General features: G+C 38.0%; 1 protein-coding gene across 1 annotated transcript; it reads left to right on the plus strand.

The window, feature by feature from the left end:
• Positions 1-5,437: 5,437 nt before the first annotated feature.
• LOC105937449 (yrdC N(6)-threonylcarbamoyltransferase domain containing) lies at positions 5,438-11,153 on the plus strand. Its single transcript, XM_012878767.3, has 6 exons — positions 5,438-5,678; positions 8,355-8,550; positions 8,653-8,767; positions 8,865-8,984; positions 9,069-9,199; positions 10,471-11,153. The coding sequence occupies exons 1-6, from the start codon at positions 5,507-5,509 to the stop codon at positions 10,622-10,624; spliced, it is 888 nt and encodes a 295-aa protein (XP_012734221.2). The 5' UTR covers positions 5,438-5,506; the 3' UTR covers positions 10,625-11,153.
• The last annotated feature ends 316 nt before the right edge of the window (positions 11,154-11,469 follow it).

Below are 11,469 nucleotides of genomic sequence, written 5' to 3' on the forward strand. Positions count from 1 at the left end.
TACTCTAGAACGGACTTGGGAGAATGTATCGAATTATGATTAATTTAGGGTCGCCGAGTCAAAATCAGGCCTCTTTTCCATTTAACATCAATCAAGAACGTCTTTGAGATGCAGAATATTAAGCGGACATGTTGTCCCGAGTCAGCAAACATGATGGTTTCAGGAAAAAAGAAAAGTTAAGAGCCACCACTTTTGTATTTTGATAAAGAAGCACATTCTTGTAACCATGCCTGAGGCTTAGACAGTTTTACAAGTTGCCAATCTTTCAAAGTTTCCACGGGCATCGACGGCTTTTTCACTGTTAGGCCTGTCCTTGTCCCTCACCGTTGTGGTGTTGAGAACACATGACATAGTTGTATCAATTTTTTTATTAAGTATTTTGGCTTTCAAATTGGTTTATCCCCATTTATCTGCACAGTAAAAGGCTGCTTATAAAAGTGCCTAAAGTTTCAATTAGATTTGTCAAATTGACACTATAAAACAGGACCTTTTTTAAACGCGCAAATCAGTTAAATTGTTTTGAAAAAGTTTGGTGTAGAGACTGGCCTAAAAGATGGTAGACAGCCTGTACTTGTATAGGGCTTCATCAAGTCCTGTGGCTACTACTACAGAAAGCAAAAACTGGTATACGAAAAGTTGGTATACAATTTTGAATTTGCTTTTCTCAACTTCATTATCCTTAAACTGGGTTGTTTTTATTCTAATTTTGTATCAAAACCAGTTTGTGATTAAAAAAGCTTTAATCACTATGAAAAGTCAGAAAAGTTACTACTTAAGGCTTTATTTTATTTTTCTTTACACATTATTCCAAGTGAGAAAACTTGAATGTTACACTACCTGGACCAGTCTAACAATTTTACAGTTAGGGCAGATTATAGAAAATGCAGCTTGGACAATTCTCTCGGTCTGACCACTCAGAGTCTTAAACCCCCAAAAATTAAGGCGATAAAGTTGTGGTTTTGCGCTTTCTAAAGTCATTCACACATAATTCATATGAAACAATACATTCTGCTCTGACCAGTCTGAATATTTTGGATTTCTAACTAGAATGAACCAGAGAGAGTTCAGAGTCATTATGCAGCATAATTGACTTTTGGTCAAGTCCTGCAACTGATTCCAACTTTAGAGTCCTCTAAAAAGTGTAGTTGGCTCAAACCAAAAGAAAAAGTTCCCTGACATGTAAAACCGTTTAAAGTTCAGCTCTTTTAAAGCAATATACAAATAAGGCATGGTTTACAATTTGTACCAAAATGTGTAGTTTCTCCACTCACATCTTGTGCTTAAAAATATGCTTTGCGTATAAAAAGTGTAAAACTGACAAAATTTGACCGTTTAGAGAACGCCAAAACCTCAGAGGAAGCCGAGCGCCCACTCATTTTTTTTATATGTACTGTCAATTTACAGTACGGAGCTATGCAATTTAAGGTGGCATTTAGAGTTTACATACTGACTCAAGACCTTTTTGTCTTCTACACACGACCAGAGTTTAGTTTTCTGCAGACTTGTGCAAATTCAAACGAACAGAGTGAATCTGGATTGAAGTGTTTTCAGGTACCGTGCCCACAAATTTTACAGCCTTCTTTTGATTCAACTGGTTTAGATATAGTAAAAAAATTGAGGTCTTTAGAGAGCAATTCTGTTTTAAGAATTACAGTAAAACGCAGTTTTTCCTCTTTTTAGGCTCTGTGCGTTTGACCTACACCTTTTTGTTGTCACCATAGCCTTTCACATACGTGATCATTTGTCAGCTTTAGCCTTAAAACTTAAGCTTACAGCTGCCAATATTTATTTCTTATCAAGCAGAGATGGTTTCACAGCCCAGGTTTGATATTTTTATGTAGATTATCACATTTTGAAGCAGGAAGATTGATCACATGTGGTAAAAATTGTGTTTTTTGCCCTCCTTTTCCCATGAGCAGTTTAACATAGGAAACCATATACTTCTAAAGGAATGTGGTGCACCCAAAGAGTGAGAAATGGATATGTATTTTTCAGAGAATGTATAATGTGAAAATGTTTGCTTTTGCTTGTTTCGTACAAAAATGTTGAATACCTATGAATTGAGAGCAATATAGTACTAATAAAACCTTATTCATGTCACAAGTGTTCAATGAGCTCTATGACTTTTTTGTCACTTAAATTGATTGACAACTTTTATTCTACATTTTACGATGATGTTTTTGGGAATGGTTCTTCAGTTTCCTTCTGTGGCCTTAGGTGTAGATCATCAAGAGATTTGCGCTTCTGAAAGAAAAAAAAAGTTTAAATGCTACACAAGATAATGCAAAAATGAGAACAAGTATTTTACTCACCAAGATATCTCTTAGAGCCTTCAGGTCATCCAGGACAGCATTACACGCATTTATATTCTTTGACAGGGTGGCCAGCCGGATATCAGTCTCCTCTTTCTGCAGGATTGTCAGATTATAGATATGGATTAAATAAAAAATTACAGCAACTGGTTAAATGAGCTATTTTGATTACAAGTTAAAACTAATAAAACCCTAAATTTGGGTTCCTTGAAATCAATTTTAGAAAAAAAAATTATGATTACCTTTGGTTTGGGCATACAGTCTGGTTTACCCAAAAAAAGGGTAAACCACAAACATGTTACAGGTAAAATGAGCAGAAGCGTTTTAGCAAGAGATGGCCAAGTAAGCAATAGGGATTGCAGCCTTGTGTGGATTTTGAAGCAAAGCCCGTTCAAGGCGTGGACAACGGCAACACTCAGTCCTTTAAGGGCCACCATACAGACATGAGCTACAACACCTGCATTCCTGAATCAGATGATGAGCGCCCAACCTGTGCTAAGGTCCACTTAGCGGTCCAAAGGAACGTAAGAAACCAACAACCCAGCATCTAGAGAAAGATGGAAAAGGCAGAGCATACAAGTTGCAGTTTTCAGTCAGTGATAACTTGGGGCCACCGTGTCAACTGTGTTTTATTAGCATCTGCCCATCCATCCATTTCATCCCTATTGGGGTCGTGAGGGGTGCTGGTGCCCATCTCCAGCTTTCAATGGGCGAGAGGCAGAGTCACAGAGACAAACAACCATTTTCACGCACATAAGGAGAATTTAGAAAGGCTGTGTTTTTGGACTGTGGGGAGGAAGCTGGAGTACCAGGAGAGAACCCATGCTTCCACAGGGAGAACATGCAAACTCCATGCAGGAAGACCCAGGGCAAGGGTAGGACTCGACCCAGGACCTTCTACCAGTATTACCAACTGCGCCACTGTGCAGGCCATCTACATCTGCCCATACTGTATAAATACCTGCACTGACCGGCCAAGTGGCCCATATAAATCACCGGTATCCAAAGCCAGTACAAATGCTAAGTTTTTGCATCTAATTCTAACAGAACCTCTTCAAATTGCTAAGTTACCGCTTCAGCTGGTCATCCAGTTTTTGCAAGAGTGTAAATGACCTATTAGCTTCAGGTGTGTTGATCTAGGGAACATGCAGGACAAGGCCCTTTAAAACTCATTTAACTCACCAGAGCCACAGATCTATACAGGATTGTCGAGACACAGCCGACCCAACGATGCAGCACGCTGAAGGCTGCTTTTAGAGCAACCCAGGCTTCCTCAACGCCTCAGCAGACCCACAGGCTGGTTTATGCAGTAGTTTGTGACAATAGAGCCTCAGCAAAGCATTTTGTCCATACAATGTAGGTACAACGGCAGTTTTGAGTAGGCTGACTTTCTGTATCAAGTCCTTTTCTAGTTTCACACATTAGGAAAATGGTAAATTGATGTTTAATATTACAATACAATATTTCAGTTAGCATTTTTCTGACTTGTCTTTTCAAACATCATGATATTCCCTTTTAAGCATTATCTTGGCCACCAAGAGTTAAGCGTGGACAAAAGAAGAGGACATACAGCCATGTGGTCAAATGTATCACTGTAAGCAGGGTTAGCATGACAATAGAAATATTAGCAAATATATATTGCAATACAAGCAGTACTTGTACTGCAATATTCCTCACGTTGAAGTTCTAAATTTGTTTGCTATACAGCTTTAGTTTGACAATATTCAAATTGTCAAACAGTATTTGCCACACCTCAAAAAAAATTATATAAATAAACATAAAAACAAAAAACAGCTGAAGGCTATAATCATTGGAATTATTGCAGAACACTTGAAAAATTGGCCTGTTATAAGCCTGTGTAATTATTTAGTTTGTTCACTTTATTTATTATTTTTTATTTGAATGCATTTAGCTGCACCTGTATGTTACCGAAGCAATATTTTTTTCCAACCTGTTCCAAGACATCTGGGTCTTCAACAGTGCATTTCACATCCGCATCGTCCGAGGCACCTATTTAAGTGAAAACACTTAAAATGACAAACTTAATTACTTAACTCTTATTTTTGGTTGGCGAAGAAACCGTTTTTACCTGTGTCCGAGGCCATGGCTGTAAGTATAGCGCCAGTTTTCAGTCCCTCGGTACTTAATAAAACAGTTACAGGTGTTTTATTTTTTCCTAATTGGTCCGTTGCTTCGGGATGTATGGTAACCCATCCAGGGCTAAATGTGCAACAGTCCAATGCAAAGAAAAACAAATCCTCTTAAAACTATGGTTTGTTTGATCAAAATATGTTGATGACATGCGTTAATTTACATTTTATATATTTAAGCCTTTATTTTCTAGTTATATTATTTAATGGTCTTATTGAACCATGTCAATTTACCCCCTAAAAGGATGGTTAATGTTTGAAGCCAGCGCTGCTATTATTAAATGTGATTGGTCTAAACTCTATACTGGGTGCAAAGTAAGCAATTATATACGAAGTTTGCTTTAAAAAGTCCCAGAGTAAATAATTTTAATCGGTATCTAAGAAAATACTGAAAAAAATTATATATATATATATATATATATATATATATATATATATATATATATATATATATATATATATATATAATTTTTTCAGTATTACTAAATCATCATCATCATCATCATCATATATATATATATATATATATATATATATATATATATATATATATATATATATATATATATATATATATATATATATATATATATATATATATATATGATGATGATGATGATGATGATTTAGTTTATATCAATTTACATTTAGTTATTTTATTATTTGTTTAGTAACCTTTTACTTTTTTTTATGTTTGGGGATTGTGGCCCTTTTGGCCTTAGATTGTAACCATTTTATCCCATCAGTAAAATATCGTTCTCCAGATCTGCAGACACTCTTGCTTGGAGTTAATAAATTTAATTTGGGCTAAAAAAAATTACGAATTCGTGTGCAGACTTACACAATACGCCTTGGAATTTAGCGATAGAAATAGCGTCATAAATAGACGGCTAATGTTTGATCATTGTTCACGTTTTTTTGGGGCGGGTACCCCTTTAAGAATGTGTCGTCATCATTTCTGGGCGTAACCCGGAAGTTCTGTCATTGCATCAGACAACACCATGCTCCTGGTGGCCCACCTGCGATCCGGCTGAGCTTGGATTTATGAGTTTGTTTGGATTCGTCGCTGCTGGATTGATTCCGTTCAGAGGACCTCACAGTTCAGCGGTGGCTCGTCGACTCGGAACCGCGATGTGCCAAGAACCGAAGGCCAGACTGTTCCGTTTGTCGCCGCCAGCCTCCAACGGGTCGACGGTCCGCCAGGAGACCCAAACAGGTACCCATGACAGCGTGAGACCCAGAATCAGTCAGTAGACACGGGGTCCCGGTCCGTTTATAGACCCAGATGTGCCCCAATGGCACAGAGTTTAGCTGTTGAACCATAGCTCTCTGAAAGTGTTGAGTTAAACCATAATTTGCCTTCCACATCTAAAATGATTTTATTATATAATTTTCAGTCAAGCTTTAAGGTGTCTAGAATCAAGAGCTGATCTGTGTTGTCTCTTTGTGTTCCCGTAATACAGCGGTGTCCAAAGTTTTTGCCACAGGGCCATATTGCCACAAAAAATAGATTATTTATCTATTTAAAAAAAAAAGTTTTTATTCACCTGGTCAACAAATACTAAATTCGCTATATTTTGAGGAAGCAAAAGAAAATACTCTGATTTCTGTAAAAAAAAAAAAAAAAAAAATAATAATAATTAATAAGTAATACAATAAAAAAAGGGATATACTATCAACCAATATAGAGTGGAATCATTAAAATAATTGTTAATTTTGAGCTTGTTTAGAAACAAAAAGGGTTTAATTCCCATAGATTTTGGGTTTGATTGTTTTTCTATATATAGTTTGTGTGTTCTCAGCAACAAGAACACCGACTCCTCATTGAACGACTCCGGCTTGATAAAAGATGAATAGTTGTACCTCTCATTTGTCCTTTTTCTCTAATTTTAATCTGTCTGCATCTATTTTGAAAGGCTCCTCCTCATTTTTTTTGCAAATTTTTTTTCTTTTTTTTTTTTAACTGTCTGTATCAACCTCTTAGTCCGATGAGCCAAATTTGAGCCATTCTTGAAATGTGGTCCAAGGACACGCCGGCCGTAACAGAAACAGTGTCACCCATTAACATTTCCACTTTATATGCAGCCTCGAGTTTTAAAATCTTTAGTTGCATTTAATACATGGATAGATATTCTCATGGTATGATAATCCTGAGTGTTATTAGCATGGCATCGCAGTGTTCACACTCAGATTTGAAACAAAAATACACACTTGCTCGCCACTTTATTGGTTTCCCGCTGGTAGCAGCGCGGCCGTTACAGAACACGGTGAACTCGTCACATTCAACAAACCGGTTTTGGGCTTGGTGGCATGGGCGCGTTCTTCCACTGGAGGTTACCATCAGGAGACGTCTGCCATGCTGGGATGGAGATGGTAAGCAGCAACACTCGGCCTGTGGAGTTTAAACAATAACAACAATGATACTATGGGCCTCATGGTGTGTCCAACTTTTGTTGTGTCTCTGTGAATATTACCTGGAGGTCTGCTTGGACGGTCGATGCGCGGTGTGGTTGGTTACGGTGTTCTGCATGCTTTGGTTGTAAAAAGTTGATATTTGGGCAACCGTTGTCTTTCTGCCATGTCAAGCAGCCAGGCTGCCATCCTTTCCTCTGACCTCTGCCATCAACGGGGCCTTTTTGTCCGCACAACAGCAGCACACTCTCTTGTTTTTGGGGATTGTTCTCTCTAAGTGGGAGAGATGATTTTGTTTGGAAAATCCCAGTCGATCAGCAATTTCTTTATTTAGTCACATTCAATGAATTAGAATATTATTCAAAAGTTAATTCCTTTCAGTAACCAAGTTCACCAAACGAAACTCATTAAATAGCTTAATTATACACAAACCTTCATTTCTGTTTTTTGAGGATCTTCCTCTTGGAGCTTTTTATAAACAACATTTATGTTTAGAATATTACATCAAACCAAACAAAAAAAGCCATTTTTCTTACAAAAACGTGGGCTTAATAAAAAGTATATTTAATACCCGTTTGAAGGTTATTTTCATAAAGCTACTTTAAATCTGACAAGTGAGCCTCATTGGGATGCATATTCTAATTTATTGAATATGAATTTACACGCAACTGCTGTGGGAATAGTGTCACATTCTTCTTTAAGCCGGCTTGCAGGCAGTGAGCAGCTATATGTTTACTGCTTAGGACAGCCTTACATTATTCTAGGGTCCACACAGATAGAGAAAACTTTCTGCTTTGCATTATTGAAATTTGAACTTTAAAAATTCTTTAGACCTTGGAAAAGGCCATCTTTATTAACAATAAAGTAAGTTGTTGTGGTAATGTGTGATAAATGTGTATATACAGAAGGTGAGAAACCCCAAGTTGTTTTAATAGAAAATGTTTGTCCTGAAGAATATATTTAAATTTGAGCTTCAAATGAAGGATCAACTTTTTTTTTAGCACTACAGAGCAAAAGTAGCTACCGAAGAATATAGAAGACAGTTATGATTTTTGAACAATTAAAACTACAAAGATAGGTGCTGGTTAAAAGTTTGAATTAATCGGTAAAAAGTATAATGTAGCGTGTCATTCTGTTTCTGTGTTTGAGACCATTGTCTAATTCTATCCGATTTTAAAACCATCAGACCCGAACTGTCACTCTCAGAACAAAATAAATTGGTCAAAACGATTACAAAGAAAACTTAGGTACCACCAAGGCTTAAAGCCACCATGAACTGGGAGCCACCGGATCAACAGTGAAGCATGTTTTCCTTTGACTGAGGTGCAGCTCGCCATGGGACATCTAATCACCCCCCTCTGAAAGCAAGAACGGTTCACTTTCACCTGTGAAACCTAAAATCTGTGCATTTATACCAACGGTGCGCATATGAAAACCAGATCCTGCCACTGACTCCGTTTGCTTCCCCTCAAACTTTTAGATGACTCAGAAATCCTGCGATGCACGGCGAAGGCGCTGAAAGACAGTCACGTCGTCGCGGTGCCCACAGACACCATCTACGGCTTGGCGTGCTTGGCCCAAAACGCGGAGGCTGTCAGGAAAATCTACGAGGTCAAAGAACGGAACGGACAGAAGCCGCTGGCCATCTGTGTCGGAGAAATTAGAGATATCTATCAGTGAGTGCGCCGATCTCTGTTTTCCTTCGCTTTGTTCCTTGTTTTGTACACGTTTGGTCGTTAAAGAGGCAGCGGGCGCCTAACTTCTTGCTTCCTGAGCAGTTACTGTAAGGTGAAGGTGAAGGAGGAGCTGCTGCACGATCTCCTGCCTGGTCCCGTCACTCTGGTTTTCGAAAGGTCTGAGGAGCTGAATCCAAGTCTCAACCCTTTCACCTCAGTACGTTTACTTTAATTGGACCCCCATTTATACAAAATCACAAGTGTTGTGTCCTCTCAGGCTGTGAGCTGTTGTTTTCTTCTTCTTTTTTTGTCAGCTTGTAGGCGTCCGTATCCCAGATCACGCCTTTTTGAGGCGGCTTTGCCAGATGTGCGGGGAGCCACTGGCACTGACCAGCGCCAACATCAGCTCGCAGACCAGCACAGTGGAAGTTCAGGTAATTCTCGGCGACAAATGTTGGCTCTAAGCGCCGTGCAGCGTTCGGCAGGCTAAATGTGGCCGTCTCCCCGTTTTTTAAAAGGAGTTTCAGGAGCTCTGGTCAAAGCTCGCCGTGGTGGTGGATGGAGGACCAATAGGAGACCAGACCCGACAGGGGTCGACGGTGATCGACCTGTCGGTGCTTGGCAAATACCGCATCATCAGACCGGGCTGGTAAGTCCAGACAGTTTTTGTTTATCCGGTACGGCTGTTTTATGTGGTGATCACACGGGAATGAGCCTTAAAATACAGATTTTGGATGTTTATGTCGAGTCCCAATTCTCTTTGTGATGTAGAAATGGGTCAAAAAGCCAGAATTATCTGACCTTGTTGTAAAAATACTTCTCTAATGAAGTGTTAGGATTTCCTTTAACATAGATAGGAGAGAGGGGGGAAAAAAATCAATTGTTTGGAACAAAATCTATGAACCCCCTACTGTTAGCCTCTTTTTTACCAAAAGGACACCGCTAACATTAACAGCCTTCTCTTATTCCATCACAGCCCCCAGATCTAACTCATAGAACATCTGCTGCAGCTTTATGAAGTGTTATAGAAGACTAGGCGCTTTCCTGTTGGCAAAAATGTGTACAAAATAAACAACAGGGGTACACTGCAAAAAGGGAACTAAAGGTAAGTTAAATCTTCTTGAAATTAGTGTATTTGTCCTTGATTTGAGCAGGAAAATAAGATTATCTGTAAATGGAATGAGTATTCTGACAAGATAAGATATACTGCACTTGATTAAAGAGAGTTGTTACTGTTTTAAGTGCTAAAATCTTACTCCATTGGCAGATCATTTAAGCTTACCTGCTCAAATCAAGGACAATACACTCATTTCAAGAAAGTTTGACTTGCTTTTAGTTCCCTTTTTGCAGTTTACTAATAAGCCACTGTTGATAGGAAACAATTTATTCTTTATTCTTCTGTTAATGAATGCATGGAAATTAAAGGTTGTTTTTTTTCTATTTTATCAGTGTGATAACATGCTACTGTGATATTTTAACTTTTCTTAGCCCATCTTTGCCTAGTCGCTTGGGTCTGCTTTCAAGTTTTAAACACTGATGTTTAGAGTTTTAAACTAAGCAAATGTTGCTCCAAAGAGTGGATTGTTTTTGAGAAGGGGGCCTTTCATTTTATATAAAAATCCACCTGTATTACCGTTTCACTGCAGCATCGTCACAATATGCTCAGTGGAAAAACCTTCTGTGGTTCTGGTTTTTATTTTTTATTTTTTTTTATGAATGTTAAGGACATGCTGTAATCAACGGTTTGGCATTAATTAGTCTAAAACCCAACCCCAGCTTACTGCAGGCTCCCAACAAATGCCTGCCAGCCTGGATTAAATACCACAGAGTCAGCTCGTCACATTGTGTTTATTTTTGCCTCTGCGACTCTGAGCCGGACTTGGTGTGTTAAAGAAGAAATGACCCTAATTCTGTTTCCAGTGCCCTTTCTGCCACGCTTGACGTGTTGGAGCACAAATATGGACTGTCAGAGGACTGGGGGGATGAACGACCTTTAAACCTCAAGAACTGCAAGCGCACGCTAAGATGTCCAACCAGCGCTGACCCGAAGATACTCAGGAAAGCAAAAAGATGAGAGCCGGACATTCCTGTGAAAATTAAGAAATGCATAAAAATAGAGGAAGAACCAGAGTCTATTGTCACAGAGGGACGGCTTTCTTCTCAAACGAGTTGCCTTTTTGTTTTTGAAATTACATTTTTTTGATTTTTTGTTTTGTGTAACCGTTAGTAGAGGTTCAAAATGTCTCGGTTCTATTTATTCAGAAATGGAGTATGGTCAGCTAAATGTAATATTTTCTCTTTAAATCTTTAAGAAAACATTTTACTGTATGTCTAAATTATCCTTCGTAACCCTCTGAAAGGATTAGACTTCAATAAACTGTGTTGTATTGTAATCAAGCCACGGTTATTTTATGGCAGACAGTTTGAAACTCATACCACTCTTAATCATTTAATTTATAAATAGGATGCGGCCCCCCCGGTTATTTTTTTGTTTTTGTTTAAGTTGTTCCATTTGTACTGCAGTTGAGATTTTTATTTTTATCTTAACTTCTTGGTGCAACTGTGCTTAGTATATTATAATAAAAGTTTTATTCAACTTTAAATTTTTTTGTGCATTAAAAACTTTATAAGGTTTTGAAATGAATTAGCAGAAGTTTTAAAGATGTTGTCTATGTATTGTATGTCCTTTATTAATTAATATGACTGACGATAAAACACAGCTGGAAGCTGAAATACGGATTTTCAATGCAGGTTTTCACAAATTTCACTGTTTTTGTTTCTACTTTAGTGTGCATCGATATTACAGGTGCTGGTCATGTAATTAGAACATCATGAAAAAGTGTTTTTTTTTTTTATTTGTTTTTTTTATGATTATTTCAGTAATTCCATTCAAAATGTGAAAGTAGTATATTGATTCAT

This window comes from Fundulus heteroclitus, chromosome 3, assembly GCF_011125445.2.
Source record: "Fundulus heteroclitus isolate FHET01 chromosome 3, MU-UCD_Fhet_4.1, whole genome shotgun sequence".
Taxonomy (NCBI): domain Eukaryota; kingdom Metazoa; phylum Chordata; class Actinopteri; order Cyprinodontiformes; family Fundulidae; genus Fundulus; species Fundulus heteroclitus.